The sequence below is a fragment of the Dermacentor albipictus genome, chromosome 10, assembly GCF_038994185.2.
Source record: "Dermacentor albipictus isolate Rhodes 1998 colony chromosome 10, USDA_Dalb.pri_finalv2, whole genome shotgun sequence".
In the NCBI taxonomy this organism is placed as follows: domain Eukaryota; kingdom Metazoa; phylum Arthropoda; class Arachnida; order Ixodida; family Ixodidae; genus Dermacentor; species Dermacentor albipictus.
In genome coordinates, this window is record NC_091830.1 from 92,794,128 (window position 1) to 92,812,388 (window position 18,261).

At 45.7% G+C, this 18,261-nt stretch overlaps 1 protein-coding gene across 2 annotated transcripts in view; it reads right to left on the reverse strand.

Moving 5' to 3' along the window:
* Positions 1 to 2,353: 2,353 nt before the first annotated feature.
* The window catches only part of LOC139050615 (lysosomal aspartic protease-like), a 29,723-nt gene continuing 13,815 nt past the window's right edge, over positions 2,354 to 18,261 (reverse strand). Inside the window, exons 4-8 of one of the 2 annotated variants that reach the window (XM_070527197.1) lie at positions 13,481 to 13,662; positions 7,914 to 8,167; positions 7,389 to 7,527; positions 4,129 to 4,224; positions 2,354 to 2,639 (exon numbers count right to left, since the gene is read on the reverse strand). In XM_070527197.1, the coding sequence (XP_070383298.1) occupies positions 2,481 to 2,639; positions 4,129 to 4,224; positions 7,389 to 7,527; positions 7,914 to 8,167; positions 13,481 to 13,662 (830 nt within the window). In that variant the 3' untranslated portion in view covers positions 2,354 to 2,480. The remainder of the gene's footprint in view (positions 2,640 to 4,128; positions 4,225 to 7,388; positions 7,528 to 7,913; positions 8,168 to 13,480; positions 13,663 to 18,261) is intronic. The other variant, XM_070527198.1, reaches the window with a different exon arrangement.

Here is an 18,261-nt window from a genome sequence, read left to right on the forward strand (position 1 = left end):
AGGCCCCGGCACGTCGACGAATACGTGACCACCTTCCCACGGCTAGACCTGGTTCTTAGCGCTGCGGAAGCGAGGGTATCATATTGTTTGTGTCGGCATCGGCGGCGTTGTCCCTGAAACCAACTCCGCAGCTGGGGTTGACTCACTATCGGCGTCAGCGGCATCAGTCAGTCGCTGCTATCTCTTCCCTCCTCCCTTTATCGTGTTGTCCGCTTGCTGCGCGCGCTTCTGCCCCCATCGTTTGCCGCTGGGTGTACACGCCGCCCCCCTCCCCCCTCTTCCTGCGAGTCTCCGGTTGTCAAAGCACCGGCTCGAACTTAATTCCTTTCTTCGCTCCTCCTCCGATGCAACCCCTGTGCGGTGGCAATCGGAGAGCCAGATCGGTGGCGGCGGATCTGTATATGTGCACCGCCCGAGCCGAAATTGCCGCTGCCGTTCGCCCTGTGCGGTGGCAATCAGAGAGCCAGATCGGTGGCGGCGGATCTGTATATGTGCACCGCCCGAGCCGAAATTGCCGCTGCCGTTCGCCACTGCGAAATTATCTGCCAGTTCTTTCTGAGCCATGAGCGAGACGACCGATGGAAGTCCTCCGTCTGCTGCTGCTGCTGCTGCTGCTAAACGAGCTGCCAGAGCAGAGGCCCAGCGCCGTCGCCGTCAGAATCCAGAGGTGCGTGCCGCCGAAGCAGAAGCTTACCGTCGCCGCCGTCGAGATGATCCAGGAGTACGCGTCGCCGAAGCAGAGGCTAAGCGCCGCCGCCGAGAAGACCCTGCCGTTCGCGCCGCCGAAGCGGAGGCTCATCGCCGCCGTCGAGAGCAACCAGCAGTAAGCTAGGCTGAAGCAGAAGCTCATCGCCGCCGCCGAGAAGACCCTGCAGTTCGCGCCGCCGAAGCGGAGGCTCATCGCCGCCGTCGAGAGCAACCAGCAGTAAGCGAGGCTGAAGCAGAAGCTCATCGCCGTCGCAGAGAAGACTCTACCGTTCGCGCGGCCGAGGCCGAGGCCAAACGCAAACAAAGGCTCGCAAACAGTCAGGGTGCAACAAATGCTTTCCGGCGACATGCTGCGCTCAAATTTCGCATTAGGAAGTAACGTAATCGTCGGTAATTTTTTTTTGTGTGTGATGAAGGGAATTCCTCCCTCACGTAGGCGCTGTTACTTTTGCAGATTGGCATGATGCATCCGGATCGGGCCCAGCACTCGGCTTTCTTATGAGTCTATGGTCTCGAACAGAAACCTGACAGCATGAATATCACGTCAGACCGACTAGGGTATGCGTAGAAATGTCACCTACCTGTGCCACCTGGCCATTGAAGGCGTACATTCAACGCATGCAAGATGAACTCATTGGCGCTGCTGTTCGAGACAGCATGTGCGCATTGCTGGCATAAGGTATGTAATTGCTGCTGTCCCTGCCAGATGAACATTATATTTTTTTTTTGCACCGGGGGTCACTGATAACCGTAGTTTTCCGGAAAGTATGGGTGTGTGACCCGCAGATTGTTATAAAATGGCAAGCTGAACAATTTCTATTGTTCCGCTATTTATTTCCCCAACAGGTAAGCGTTTCGTACTTTTCGTTGATTTCTTTTTCTGATACGTATTCTATCAGGCCACCTTTACTGGTTTACCTTCGGTGACGGTCCATGTTTTTTTCGGGCGGCGTTCTATCACCACTTTTAGACTGAAGGCAAATATATTGGCGCCAGATTAGCGATCTGCAAGCGTAATAGTTTGAAATTTCGTAATCCAGTTTGTAGAATATAATACTTCCCGGCTAAACCTTTAAGCGCCTGCTAAGAGAGCGTTTGCGGCCCACGATGACCTCTGTGGCTCGACGCAGGCGTCTGTCAGCATAGATTGAAGACTTTGTCGGAAGCGCTTGCATGAGTGGGAGACAAACCTACACAAGCTGTATCGTGTAATCCGTCGTGCTCGGATACTGAGCATCTGAAACAAAAGTTACATTGCACTATTTGATCGTGCGTATTCCACTGGAACACGCAAGATAAAATAGATTTTTAGGACAGGTGAAATATGTGTGAACTTGATACACTGGCCTACAAACACTACGCCTTTTTGGGTGTTCGGCCTATAGGCTGTGTTGACCGCGGATAAGTCCACACGCAAACGAAATCTAATATGTAACGGCCGTTGCGATTTTGTAGTGCCTAGCCATCAGGACAAACATAACATGGTCATTAAGTGTGCGTGGAAAGTTTCATTGGTTACGATGACTACGGCTCTGCCACTGGTATGTTTTCATTGACCTCTGCTTCATGATGCTAGAAGAAAAAGTTAAGAACAAGTCATGCCAACAGCTGTACTCTGTTTTAAGACATATGTTATCACACGGACTACGGCAAAATAAATGTTTTTATGCGAGGCCGCCAAATTCCCCAGCTTGCCTTCTCCTTGAATACAAACGGGTACTTGCGAAGTACTGATATCAAATTATCATTTGACGACGTAGACGTAGCGCCGCTTAGTTGCTTGGTTTCTGGACGTATCCGATGGCAATTTCCTTTTGGTTCGATCCGCCTTGCTGGAAGAACATATAGACATGGCGAAGGTAGTTCTGCCCCAAGAGCCAGACTCCTTTTTGTTGTAATACACCGAACCCACTGTAGCACACAGTGCCAACCTGCGATAACCATGTAAAGAAGTCAGACACACCATTAGGGCTCTCGTGTTATGTGTTACATGTACTATAGCTGCTTCTTGGAACTTTCTACACCTCTGCTCTTCAGTATATTCTATAGCAAATTCTGATTGGTTGCAAATGGCAACAGAATTATGCGACGCTGTAATATAGAAAACATGATGGGAAGTCTTTTTGAACGAGCACGGAGCTTTCCTTCTTTTTATTTTTCTCACGCTAATTTGTCAGTAAAAGTAGTGTGACTACCAAAGCAAGAGGAATAGAATCTATTCCACTGTGCTTTTAGGTCTGTTTGTCCCTTCCGTCTTTGTCTTTTAGCCAAGTCTAACGTGTTGATCTGCATCAACTTCAGTTGATTTATTTATTTTCAGTGCCGTTCAGCGTTTCAAAAAGGTGCGGATGACAACAATAATTGGTCAAGTCAGAGGGGAAAAAGGCATCCTGTTGTTTAATCTGGTTGGATACAAATAAATGGACAAGCTTCGCGGAAGTGTGCCGCCCTTATCTACAGCACGCCAATGTTGTCTACAGAAAAAATCATATATAACATTTATAAAAGTTGTCGGCAACGTTCTCGTCATTGAACAACCGCACCTCTCCTTTGAATTATCAGCACGATGAACGAGAAGAAATGAAACCGAGGGCTCAATTTTCGTATTACTCATATCACAAGAAGCCAACAACTGAAGACACCAGGGACAGCATCTGGGAAATCACATGTACTTAGTATTTGAATTAAAGAAATTATTCATGAATGGATATGAAAAAGCAACTGGCCGCTGATGGGGCATGAACCCACGTCCTTGTTATACGCGCGCGATGCTCTTACAAACGGAGCAACTGCGGAGCCGTTTTCCCAATACGATGCACTCGCAAAACAATAGAATGTCACTCAATGCATTACTGGATCCGATAAAAGAAACTTGCGCGACGGTGCATTTGGCCATGTTACGATTCATTGCAGATGCTGAGATCTCGTGGTGTAGTTCACCCCCTTACCCGGATGCGTCGCACGTTCCAAATCAGGTGCGCCGTGACAAAATAAAGTGGACGCCATAGACATTTAGTGAAAGGCAACGGCGCATTGTCTTGTGTGAATTCTCTTCCTTAAGAACACGTCTATATATCCGTGCGCGACACTTGTGGAGCTGGTATTTTTAGAGGGACAGTTTGTGTCCACATAATAAGTGTGCACTTTTCCTTAAAATAATTTCTTTTTTTTATCATGCGTTTAGATTGCCAAATGAAAATTGTGTGTAAAGATCTCTAAATTGGGAGTTGCACAGAGCGTATTAAATACGCTCGTTTCTTTCTTTATGGGTGGAAAATAGGTTGAAACAGCTTGACTGGCAACGGGGTGGGGGGCGCATATTCACCAGTTTTAGTTTCTGAGTGTTTCAAGAAATAAACAGACAACAAAAGTTACAGTTACAACTACACACCCTAAACCAACCAATTACCTAGCTATTACCTTAACGACGTAGTCCTCGGGACGCAGGTCCATCGAACCACTGGCATCAAGTCCGATAACAGGCAGCTCTGGAACTCTTTCGCAGTCTACTGTGTACTGTAATGAAAAACAAGAAAAATTAAAAAGAAGTCGAACAACATTGTCGCAGCGCTACAAACCGCAAGCTAACATCGTTTGTTGTTCATCTTAAGCCATACCGCGGTTCGTGAAGGCGATTAGATCCCAATATAAATAAACTCCCTAGAATATCTGCATTCTTCACAGCAGCGACATCTACATCCTCTCCCGACCCCCTCTCACTCGCAGCCGGCGTAGTGCGCCATGTCCTTCCCGACCTCCTGAAGCGGAGTCTACGCCGCTTCTAGGGACACGCTGCAGTCGCGGCCCGAGTGGCACTCGCGCATTATAGGAACATGAGAGGAAGCTCTAGCTCGGGTCCAACTCCGACGCTGCCTATTCAAAAAGATGAAAAACGCAAAGACGTTTTTCTGAGATAAGCGCTGGACCGATTGTAATGATGTTGCTGAGAAATAGAGTTGTAAACTTGATAGTTTCGTTTTCTTAAAATTTCTGATTTCCGCCAAATTTTATTAAAGATTGACGACATAAATAACAAATTCAAAACAAGCAGTCACTAGATTTCAAGCTTTTTTGTTTATATGCAACACAATTCGTCAAATTTGGTGCAGTGGTTGCCGACAAAAACGAATTCTCTTTTTACGTGTATTTAGATAGACGCACCCGAGCTAAAGCTTTCTCTTAAGAAGCTATGTGCTGAATGGGGAAACTACGCTTCACGTCAATAAAACGTGCTAAAAGGCGGCCGCGGAAGATGTACGCAGTCAGGGGCGCTATGAGGTAAAGCTATTCCAAACTTTTCTGTTCCATTTCTGCAATCATCGCTCCACCATTGGCGAACAACATTTTTTACCAACTCCCTCTTCGTCTGTCTGTAACGCGACGTCACGAAAACCGTGGTGTTACCGCGGTTTCTTTTCATCTGATATGATGTGATCACACTGATTATGCATGACTGCAGAGAACAAAAGAAAAATAGTTATTTCTGATTCGACGCCTTTTTGCCATTAATCAGCATCATCATCAGCCTGGTTACGCCCACTGCAGGGCAAATGCCTCTCCCATACTTCTCCAACAACCCCGGTCATGTACTAATTGTGGCCATGTCGTCCCTGCAAACTTCTTATTCTCATCCGCCCACCTAACTTTCTGCCGCCCATTGCTACGTTCCCTTCCCTTGGAATCCAAACCGTAACCCTTTATGACCATCGGTTATCTTCCGTCCTCATTACATGTCCTGTCCATGCCCATTTCTTTTTCTTGATTTCAACTGAGATGTCATTAACTCGCGTTTGTTCCCTCAGCCAATCTGCTCTTTTCTTATCCCTTAACGTTACTGCTATCATTCTTCTTTCCATAGCTCGTTGCATCCTCCCCAATATGAGTAGAACCCTTTTCGTAAGCCTCCAGGTTTCTCCAGGTGACCTCCAAGTGACCTCGTATAAGCGAGGAAATCATTTGATTGGTCTCCTTAAACAACCCTGCGTGTCACCGTCCAATGGTTGCGTCGGCGGTTATGCAAATTTGACGTCAGGAGATTGGAATAAAAACATATTGGAATAGTTTTTTGTTATAAGGGCCCAGGAATCCTAAATGTGTAAGAACCGAGGCGCTTCATAGGAATTGCATACGCCATGAAACGCCAAACGCTGTCACACGTCTGGCCAGGTTCCACATGCAACGCGGCGTTTCCGAGAATGGTCGTGCCAACCGCAGAATATCTTTCGGAAACGTAAAAACACTGCAAGATAAACGCGCACAGAAAGACTGCTCACTATAATTGCTCTCCAGCCAGCCCTGAAGTTCGCTCTCAGCAGCTTTAGCAAGTGACTGCGGGAGGGGAACAGCGTCAGGAAGAACATGGCTGTCGGAAATGAAACTCGCCCAATAAGATTTGCTGGCGGCGCTTCAGAGCTTGTCGCTACAGTAAGAAAGCAAAAATATCTAGGGATTCTAATTTTAGGCGGAGATTATGACCTCCTTCATGTGGTTTCATAGACGGGAAGCCGTGCATGCTAATTACCTGATTTGGTCAATAAGAACCACTGAAGGCTTAAATCGACAATGATCTAGCCATCGTTAACGACTCAACGAGAAATGCACTTTTCTTTAGAGTTCTTTTTATACCTGGCTTCCAGATTATTTTCCTGATAGTTGTGTTTCCTTCTGATTTTTTGTCGCGGCAAAGAACGCAATCTTATGTGTTTGACCTGCCCTATCTCTGTTGCCCCGTAAGGTGAGAAGCAATGGTTATTTAGCTAAGAGAATCTAGAGAGAGAAATTTAAGCCCTCACTGCTAAACTCTGAGGAACTACAAAATGTACATTGCGTAATTTAGTTCCTTTTCCTAGCTTCCGTTACTTTTCCCGGCTTCCCAATGCGGCCATGACAGAGCGTGGTACTATGGTGCACTACGGATTCGCTTACCTTCGTCAAGCTTGCAAATATGCTTTCGCAACAGATCGTTTCAGAGATTTATGCTCCAGAAAAACAACCTTGTGTCATTAACCAAACTGAATAAACACACCTTGCTGTAGCGCGTAAGACAATTAAGTAAAGCACATTCGCAGAAAGGATCAGGTATCATGCGCTCAATCGACGTGTCCGCGTGGATATTTGTTTTTAGTGGAGTGTTTAGTATGTATATATTACCTGATTGTTGTGTCGAGTCACTCAGGTTGAAATATCTGTATTACGACTTTATACTTGGATGATATCTTTCTTTCCCGATCCGCTGGCAGCTCGCGTTATCTTAAGGTTGGACTATGCACTATTATCTGATTATGGTGTTTTCTTCTTTGTATAGTTATCTCTATCTATTAGCACCTCCCTTCTGTAATGCTTCATGTAAGCCTTGAGGGTACTTGAAATAAAATAAGAAGGACTTCGGAAGGATCTGTTTTTCTCTCCATTATAATAGATGCAATTACGTATATAGGATATACGGATATTCAAATAGGATATTCTGCATGTTTCATTTCAATTTACTTCAAGTTTTCAGCTGGTTGAAATTCGATCCAGTGATTATTTACGATTTACTACGCTGCTTCTTCATAGTCAAGTCAAGCAAATGGCTTTATGTATATTTAATTCGCTGGCAGTGACACGACACCTAATACCACTTGCTTATTTACTGCCAGTATTACGGTGAAGCTAATAAACCGATTGCATGAGATACGCACCTCACCTTGAGCGCTTCGTGTTGCTCCAAGGGCCCAGTGGATATACTTAATGAACTTCTCTGGCCCATAGATGTATGGCAGTGCGGAAGCAGGCTTGGCAGCGAATGTCCCCCATAAAGCCAAATTTGTGATTTTTACGCTGAGTATGAGATGCAAGACAGAAATGAATCAGAAAGTGATTCCATAGAATGCGATACCTGCGGAGATATCTATAATTAAAGCGCTGGATTTCACCTTTAATGATACTGATTAGGATCAGTGGTATCTATTGCGCATCCTAGACGCCTAATACCTTTACCTCCCTTTATTTATACACAGTTTATTTGCTTAAGGTGGGATGCTGTTCATCTACTACGATCTCATGCAGAACCTGAAGAGCAATCACTTAATATATTTCGCGCAGGCATTCTATCACTCAAGCACAAAGGAAATTGCTAGTAATTGGTATAGCAATACATGTCTCTGGTAGGGCAATTATTGAAATGACATACCTTACATAGAGTACGATACCAAGCGAGTACTTACTAGTACATGCGAATGGACCAGTCTTGTTCACGAAGAGGCAGTAAACGTAGATCTCCTTGATAATGATCCGGGTCATAGTCCCCGAACTTAATCTCTCCATCTGCGCCGTCAGGTGTTTTATGAAGGTAAAAGCCGAATAAAGGCATACACAGTAGGCGTCGCTGGTTCATCGTATCGAAGACGGACCAGTGCTCAGGAAGTTCAGGCTCGGTTCCAAGCCCTACGACACCATCGAAGGGTAGACCGTTGTAAATCTGTAATATGGATTTAGAAGTGCAATAAGAAAAGTTGCAGCCTTCCGCCTATTGTGCGTCTGCGAACTCAAGTAGTGCGATGCCGGATACTTCCCAGACTCCCGCCAGTGCTCACGAGTGTGTTCAGAAATAACGCATTTAATACTACAGAAACTCCTCAATTATTATCACACGAAGCAAACAAGGGGCCCTAGATGACGACGGGCAGTACCCACATGAGCACACGGCTGATGACAGCTGCAATACAGCAACAACGCAACGTAGGAAATCACAGCAAAACGCCCATATACCGAAGCAAACCCTGTCGCGAGGTCTTGACTGCTTATTCTATTATTGTCGTTTGTTATCTGACGAGAACTTGGGAAAACAAACAACGGCCGCATATGCCAAACATCTAAGACAAACCCACGAACTCAGAAATATCAATTTAAAAAGGCCGATGTCGCTGTGAATTGTTTATTCAGGTATCCATTACTTTCACTACGCACTGAATTTTTGTACATATTTCCGAATACATTGATGTATGTCTTTTGTACTCCTTCATTACGCAATGCCTCTATGACTGCTGATATATCTACTAAATTATATCACTTTCCGTAATCTATGAGAGTAATATAGAAAAGTTTATTGTACTGCGCAGGCTCCTCGTTTACCTGATATGTGGCATGGTGGTGATTCATTGTAGAGCATCCCTTCCGTAATCTGCGGCCAGTCCGTTCTCTTGGTGGACTGAATTGAAGTGTTGCCGTTATGATATTGGGGATTACATCGGTGAATATGCTACGCACTACTGAGAATAATATAGTGGGCATATAATTCTACAACTGTCTGACCTCTCCCTTCTTATGGTTTTGTTTCATGTTGGCATTCTTCCAGCTCGCTAGTACAGTTGAAGTCGAGAGGCATTGCGTATAAGAGTCGCAAGCTTTTCAAGCAATAGATCTCATCCACCTTCGATTAAACAGGCCGTTATTAAACCTTCTGCTGCCACTTTCCCTCTTGTAATGTCTTGCAAGCCTCTCATACCTTCATCCCTAGTTATAGAAATACTCTCAATATCCTGTTCATCACTCCTTGGAATTAAGGTAGCACGGCTACTCTATAGATGTACAGGGACAGGTCAGTATAGCATTCTTCTGTTGCGTTTATTATATCATTGAAATTGCTGATGACATCCTCCTCCTTATCGTTCAGGGCTTACATCTTGCTTTCTCCTATGCCAAGTTTTCTTCTCACTGATTTCACGCTGCTGCCACTTTTGACTGCTTGCTCAATTGTTCCCACGTTATAAGTTTGAATATTCCATACTTTCTTCTCGTTGACCAGTTTTGACAGTTTATCGAACTCTAACGAATCCCATGAGGTGGTCAATGTTATGCTTTGTCATTGCATCCTTACGTCCTTCGTTACTTGGGAGAGTATACCTACTGGTCGCCTTGGTGTCTTTCCTTCCACCTCAATTGCTCTTTATGAAATCAGTCACTATACGGTTTCATTCATTACCTCTATATTGTCTTCATCATCCTATTCTAAGCTGCACATTTGTTACGAACACCAGCCTGAAGTCATCTCCTTTTGCCCTTACTGCGTTTAGGTAGGTCTTCTCGACTAATTTTGCTGTTTACCTCTTCATACTGAGAGACATCCAAGTCCTCACTAACCTATGGTAACTACTTGTTTGCCCATTAGGGCTAGCCAGATCCAATTAGTTTTATGCTCTTCCTGAAGAAGGCATTCATTATTCATAGCCTATTCCTTTCTCGGAATTCTACCAACCTCTCGCACTAGTGTACCTAAAATATATGACGTATTTGCCAGTGCTTGTTCCCCAGCTTGGTTTTTCATCACTTTTGCACTGAAGTCACCCCATAACTACAGTATACTAATCTTATGCGTTTTTTCAATGCTCATCCAACGCCTTTATAAAACTTCCATTTCTTCATCGTCATGACTAGAGGTTACAGCGTAGGCTCCTTGCAATACCTTTACTCTATCCCTGCTACTCAGCTATATAACGATGGCTGCTCCCCTCTATTTATTGCTGTATAGTTATTCAATATTGCCCGGTGTGTTATTATGGATTATAATCCCTAACAAATAATCTCTCTTAACTGGAAAATCTCTCTTGCAGAGGACGTGGCCGTTAGTCACTACTGTATAAGCCTCACCAGTTCTAACTTCAATAAGGCCGATAATATCCCGCGCATTGCCTGATAATTCCTCAACGAGCCCTGCTAAGTCAGCCTCACTTGAGAGGGTTTATCTGTTAAACGTTGCCATGATTTCCAGTGGTATTCTGTCTAGATACAGAGATTCTTAACACCCTCTACCGCACCGCAGGTCTGACCACCTCCTTGGTCAGGTGCTCAGCCGCTGCTAGGGACTGACGGCCATGGGTTAATTGGTGGAGTCATGAGAGAGGCAGTGGCAAAATACTGCACCAGGGCGGCCAATTATTGTTCGGGTAAGGGAGTTCCTTTGTTGAACAATTATTGAATCTAATTTGCTTGCGCCTGGACTAGTATAGCTCCACTGGCTCTCGATAAGTTTCTTGCCGGTGTCAGGCACTTCTCCAAGCTTGAAAATATGGGGGACATGAGCATAATTAAAACTTATGACCTTTAGATTAGAGGCACGGTGTTCTACGTCTGTTCCCCGCTACCACATATACCATGCATGCCAAAATTTTACTAAAAGGAGGGTTCCGCTTCTAGGACCTTGTGATAATGCTTAAAAAGCATCACACCTGCAGTCGATATAACACCAGGTCAAAGAAAAGACTTCTGCGATTCTCGTCGGCTCTCTCGAAGGTCGTTAAGTGAGGCATACAAATTGCAGCCCTTAATAATGCCTTAGTGCCTCCATGCCTGCATCATATACAACGCCAGTTTGATTCAAGCGCGATTTGCAGAGGCTTTCCTTGGCAACCTAGCAGAAGTGCTAAAGAGAGAAAAATGTGCAGAGGCGCACCTTGACAGACGAAAAGAAGCCCGCTGTTTGGATTCCGTGTGCGCACAACGTGTCCTTCAAGCTTAAAAGGACGGCGTGCCACGCAGGGATGCGTGCGGTCTATTCCACACCACACAAAAAAAAAGTGCACAGAAAAGTAAATTCGGATGCCTCAAAAGCCCCATTATGCATCGAGATATGCCGTAACGTGTGCGCCGCCTGCTGTACAGGAGTCGTCTACGACATCGCTTTATCGTGTGGCCAGTTACACATAGCACAACATCGGGTGATGCACCGAGAGGCTGCGGCAGCATAAAAATTCTTTAATATCGTGGACCAGTAGCAACCACTCCAATCATTGGTAAAAAATGTGGATGCCTTCCTGGTTTGAGTACGCATTGCAACACTGCAAAAGTACACATTTAAACGGACAAAGTAAATCTGTGAAGCCTGCAGGATCGCAGCGAAAGGCGCAGACTGTGTAAGCACCAACTCAATTAGTTTGTTAGATAAAGAGATTGAACTCATTGATGGCTGCCTACTTGTGAAGGCGAACCCAGGCAAACCGTAGGATGTATCTTGCAATGCGTCGTAACACTCTCCTCCTGCTAGGGCATAACTTTTCAAAACACGCGGGGGGCTAGTTGGTTAGAATCGATGATAGAGTGTATAAGCGCGACTGAACGAGGACGTAGCAAGAAACAGATACACAGAGACAGCGCTTCTTTGAAACATGAAGTCCCCATAGGCAATTTCGTAAGGTTCGACTTGGGATTGCACTTTTTCCCCAAAACGACCTGCTGGAGTTATCAGCCGAGAGGCAATAAGCCAGTCCAACCATTTCATTCTGTTCATTCAGAACTCGTAGAACGCGCAGTAGTAACATCGTGATGCAATAATTATATGACAATGTCATCTGACCACAAAGTGGAAGCCAGTTTTAGAGATCAGGCCAAGCTCCTGGCAGGTTCCGGTTACCCGATGCGTATGCTCACCTCTGTCACGGAAGTCTTCAGCAGGAAATGTAAAAACGCATCGAGTGGAAGGCGTGCCACCGCTAGAGCAAAGAAAGCTGCTGTGGAAGCATACATTCATTGCATTTCCTATATTCTCTGAAGAATAGCGGCAACATCTGAGGTGGACGTGGTTTTCTCTGCCCCTGAACGTCTACAGAAGCTGTGCAAACAGGTTAATACAGAAATTAACAAAAGGCACGCATGTTCTACTCAGCATAGAAAACATTTTGTAACCTGCACTCATAACGTTGTCTATGGCATTCCACTTTCGTGCCGAAGAACGTATGTTGGCCAAACCGGCATATGCATCAATGAGAGATTAAAAGAGCATCGATATAACGTCACTAGGGTAATCTTGGTACGTTTGGGTATTGATTGCTGAGATTGTTCCTGCAAACCCATGTTTGAAAGTACTTCCATTCTGTATAGGGCTCAAAGAAGGATGACAAGGGAGATAATGGAAGCCTACGAAATAGCAAAATTACAGGAAAGGCGCATGAACAAGGCTTCAGTGTCGCTACCTGAAATTGAGATACGGTTCCTCGGTTTATTTTTGTAAGCATTGGGGTATATGTTTTCTCCATGCCTTGCACACGGGTACAGTTTATTGATACGCACCACTGAATGTTGCTTTTTTTTTCCTGTCACGCTTTTTTCCTCTCGTACAGTATATATACATCGATGCATGCGAAAATAAAATCTATAGTTGAAAGTGAAGCGCTGCCTCTGTGTATCTCTTTCTTGCTACGTCCTCGTTCAGTCGCGCTTATAGACTCCGGACAACGTATTAGCGCGAATGACGCTATAAATATTGGCGGAAGTGATCACTGTAAAGTTTTTGCTTCTCGTTTTTCCCTTTGCACTGTTTGAGACTACTACAACATATGAGCTACTCTGAGCAACTATCTTAGTTCTTCTTGACTCTAGCCACTTAGTTTCTGTACCCACTAAATAGGCAGTTTTAGGCACCTTCACTTGGAAAAACGGTTACTTTAAAGTAAGTCTTGAGCTCAGGACACAATTTCGCTAGGTCAGTGCTAAAGTAAGATGACCCTCCGTGGAATGGAATGCTGTAATGTTAGCCCCAAATACTTGGCAGCAAATACATGTAAAAACTCCAGATGCTAAAAAATCCATCTGGTGTTCCCCACTATGGGGTGCCTGATAGTCATATCATCTGTTTGGCACGTAAACTTTTAAAAAATGAAGTAATTCATTATTTCTACACATTGCCTCAAATATTTTTGAATCGTTTTCTGCCGTGAGAGGTGATTAATATCTATTTCTACCCAAACTGCCGAAGTGGCTGACCCAGAAAGAAATATTTCATTCCAAAAGAATAGCAAACCTTAGGATCGATGACGGTTGCTTCAACAAAAAGCTGGTCCGTGAGCTTGATACCACCTATGTCAATGGTCTCACGTGCGGCAGTTCCTTTGATGCCGTTCCCAGCAAAAGACGGGACGTCGACCCATATACCGTAGTGAGAGTACGAAGAGGACTTGCGGTTGTCGTACAGCTTGCGATCTCCTAAATTTGGGGATAAGGTAAGCTCAGTTGAAACTTTGTATGGAGGGAGTGCTTATAAAAATGTTAAGAACACAATTTAATAATGCTGCATCACAGAATATTGTCATGTGAACATCAAAATACAGAAGCAAAACTGGTAATGACGAAACAAACTTTTATTAGGGAAACTTGTGCTCACAAAAGCAGGTTACACTCAAAGCACCACGACAGCGGCGACCGTCAGAATCAGATCAACGGGTCAAACCCGACGGCTTTTAAACATCACTCATCGAATGTTCGGGAGTAATCACTGCTGCGCGCATGTCTTCCAGAACGTCTACACAATTCGCGTCACACATACATGCAATCAGATTACACATGGTTCGGCAACAACAGAAAGCCGTAGAACCACTGATAACATTCGCGAAACTGGTATCCATGTGCGCGCGTACTGTGTTGAGCGATAAAATTTGTTAGACGGTGAACCGTGGTCACCCTATAAAGAAGTACACGTGTCAGTACCCCCTTCTGATGAAACATCGTACCGTTGCTACAAAGAAACACAAATGTGAAAACAAAACCACCCATAATAAAAAGGACGGATAATGACAAAATACCAAACAAATTAAGTCCCTAAGCTCTTGAGCGAGCGTATAAAGGCTTAAAATCATTACGTGCATGACTTCAGGTCATGCGCAGCACCACTGTGTTTTCGAAATGCCGTCTCGCACGACCTTACAGTCTACTGTGCCAATGCGTCGGATGAACTTGTAGGGTCTGAAATAGAGGCGTAACAGTTTCTTCGCTAAGTCCTCCTCGGCGTTTAGGTTTCCAGACCCAAGCACGGTCGCTGGACAGATACTCGATGCAGTAGCGTCGAAGATTGTAGTGTCGGATGTTGGTCCTGTGCTGGTTTTTTATGCCCAGGCGGGCAACCTGTCAGGCTCCTTTGGCGCGCTTTTGATAGGCGGTAACATCGAGATTCTCTTTGCGGTGACGTGCGGCAGCATAACTTAGGTAGTCGTCGCCGTGTTCCGGCCCTAAACAAGCTTGAACGGAGTGACCTGCGTTTATTTCACTGCCGTGTTGTAAGCGAAGGCTATGTAGGGCAGCGTGGCAACCCGCCTGTTGGCTTCGACGACGGCCAACATCAACGCCTTAGTACCTCCACCAGATGTCACATGGCAGTGACCGTCATTCACAGTTTTGCTACTGTGTTTTCGACGGTCATTACCACGTGACATTGGTGGAGGTGCTGGTGCGTTGATGTACCAAAAGGCCCACCAAAGCCGTGATGGAAACGTGAACCGCGAAGACAGCACCAACGTGTCCAAGGACCAGCGAGCTAGCCGCAGAATAGAAGGAGTGCCCGCGAAACAAGGACTTTTGCCTGAGACGACCACCAACGTCGTGCCCAAGTCAACAACTGCAATGGCAGTCACCGGCCTTCCGTGTAACTTTGTTGGAGGATCTGTAAATCTTGCTGGAGACTTTCAAAAGCAACTCAGCATTCAACAAGCGGACCCCTGCGGATAAGCTAGGTGATGTGTACATTTCCTTGGAAGATGCCACGATGACATTATTCGAGAACCAGGAGTCCACCCTTACAACGTGGGACCTGTTCCGCAGTAACTTCCTCAGGACCTTCAAGAGCGTTCTCCGAAAGCAAAGGGCCGAAGTTCTATGGGAAGCCCGACTGCAGCTCCCTAACAAGAACGTTGCCATTTTTAAGGAAGATTTGAACCGTCTATTGCGCCCCGCCGGCCCGGAAATGTCCAAGGAAAAGAAAGCTCGCCTTGTCAGGCGTGGGGTCAGGCAAGAACTTTCTGCGAGAATGTAATGAAAGGCAATGAAGACCGTCAAAGAGTTTCTTCGCGAGCGCACAAGTATCAAGGAAGCTTTTGAAATCTGGAAACAAGAATTCAAGGGCCGCATGATCTCACCAAAATTGTATCGCAGCGCCAACGACTTGCTTGAGGTCATGAGAGCTGTCGTGAGGAAAAAGCTTCGCACGTTGTTCCCTTGGATTTGACTGCCGAAACCTCCGGCGAGGAAACTGAGCAGTCAATAGGGATCCCTCAATCCCCGCAGCGTCACCTGGAATGGCTGACGTACGCCGCCGTAGCCCGCCGTCGCGTTCGTACTTCACGCCCGGAGCAGGTCCGGCTAAGGCCTCAGTTTCGTCTTGAACCGCCACCGCCGCCAGCACTCTAACCCGTTGTCCTCCTCAGCATTCAAAGGAAGACTGGCGTTTAGCACGCCCCCGACCATCATCCGCTTTCTTATCACTGCGGAGAAGCGGGCGATGTCTGCCACTGATGCCCATACAGCTAGATGGGTCTACGAGGGTTCCCTATAAACGCGCCACGACCAAAGACCGTGACATCGCCGACTACCGCGCCGCCACAAAGTGGAGACCTCGACGACCGTCCATTCGCCGTCACCTGGCCGCCACCTGTCGCGGCAACGCTGAGCATACATGTATCAGCCTAGGGCCCGTCTGCAAGCCAATATCCGGAAAACTAAAACCAGCAACCGGTGGAGGTACGGTTGGCTTCGTCGGGATGGCGGCGCCTTCGTCGGCGACGGAGGATGTAAAGCAGAGCAATAAACAAATGATACAGCGACAAAGGAAGACCTAACGAGGCGACTTTCTACCCACAGGTCAGCGCGACACAGCCATGACCCGACGCCAGGCACGTAGCCAGGATATTTTCTCGGGGGGGGGGGGGTGGCACCATCTCCATCATCATCACCATCATCATCATTATCAGCCTGTTTTATGTCCACTGCAGGACGAAGGCCTCTCCCTGCAATGCGATCTCCAATTACCCCTGTCCTGCGCCAACGGATTCCAACTAGCGCGCGCGAATTTCCTAATTTCATTGCTCCGTCTAGTCTTTCATCGTCCTCGATTGCCTTTTCCTTCTCTTGGTAACCATTCTGTAACCCTAATGGTCCAACGGGTATGTAACCGGCGCATTACATGACCCGCCCAGCTACATTTTTTCCTCTTGATGTCAATTAGAATATCGTCTATACCCCTTCGCTCTCTGATCCAAACCGCTCTTTCTCTCTCCTAACGATGTGCCTAGCAATCTTCGTTCGATCGCTCTTTGCGCGGTCCTTAACTTGCTCTCACGCCTCTGCCCCATATGTCAGCACTGGCAAAATGCACTGATTGCACACCTTACTTTTCAATAATAATGGTAAGCTTCTAGTCAGGAGCTGGCAATATCTGCCGTATGCGATCCAACCTATTTTTATTCTTATGTGAATTTCCTTCTCATGATCAGGGTTGCCTGTGATTAATTGGCCTAGGTAAACGTGCTCCTTCAAAGTCTCTAGTGGCCGACTGGCGATCCTGATCTCTTCTTCCTTTGTTGTTGTTGTTGTTGTAGCCTGTGGCACGTGTGGCTCCTACCCACGATGGGGGATTGGCCAAGAAATGGGTGGATTATTCCAAAATAATATAGAGCATAAATTTCCTAATATCTATGCGAATAGCACTGAATAGGGTTGAATTGCCGGCTAAAATAAAATCAGGAAGGTGCTGTTGAATGAGGAATAATTAATTTAAAAGTAATAAAAGAATAGAATTTACCAGGGCATTCGTTTAGATTCTGTAAGGAATGTTTGGACAGCGAAGCATGCATCCCTGTGGCTGAATTCCAAAGTGGACACCCCGAACAAAAAAATTGCAGGTTCTATCAAGTACGTGCCAATTCATCGAAAAGGTATCTCCAACAATCTTTTTCTTAACGCAGCAAAGCGGCGGCAAGATAGAAGAAGGTGCTGTATCGCCTCCTCTTTCCCACAAAAAGAACTAAGGGGAGAGGGAACCAAGCCCGACCTGTATAAATTGAAATTTAGGGAGGGAATACGGCAGCGTAATTTCGCGAGGCAGACCTCAAGCATCTTTATGTAACAAGATTCGCTATGCCAGGGAAATGCCAGGTGTTTATACTCTGGAGAAGCTGTCAAATGTGGGTTTCTGGGTTTCTGTGGGTTTCAAATGGGGTTTTTGTCAAATAGCAGTTTCTGTATCCTGTTCATTACTGTTTCTAAGTGAGGTATCGTGAATCCTCTTGGTTCTGTATACAGGTCAGATTAGAATTTTTCCGCTGCTTTTACTGTATCTTCGAGATTGCTGATGATATTCCCCTTTATATCTTTTAGTGCATACATCATGGTTTGTCCTATGCCAGGCTCCTTTTTTACTGATTTCAGGCCGCGTTCATTTTTTATGGCTTCTTCAGTGTTTCTCATGTTATAGTTTTGAATATCAGTTATTTTCGCCTTGTTGATCAGTTTCGACAGTTCCGCGAATTGCTTAATGCTGTGCGGCCGCCAGTCCCATACAACTGGGTAGAGCACAGGACTCTGCGATTCTAGACGTACTGCGCTCACCGCGAAAGGTTAGAAAAACACCCACATAAGTACAGCAGAGAAGTGGCTATGTGAGGCGGTTCGACCGATAACTGTAGAAGCGTCATTCAAAACAAGTAATTGTTCTCCACTTCCGGCGGCGTTTTCTCTACTTCCTTTTTCAACAAAAAATGTTGATCCATAAATAGTCTCATAAACAAAGCTTAACTCTTTTATTATTCGCTTCTGCTC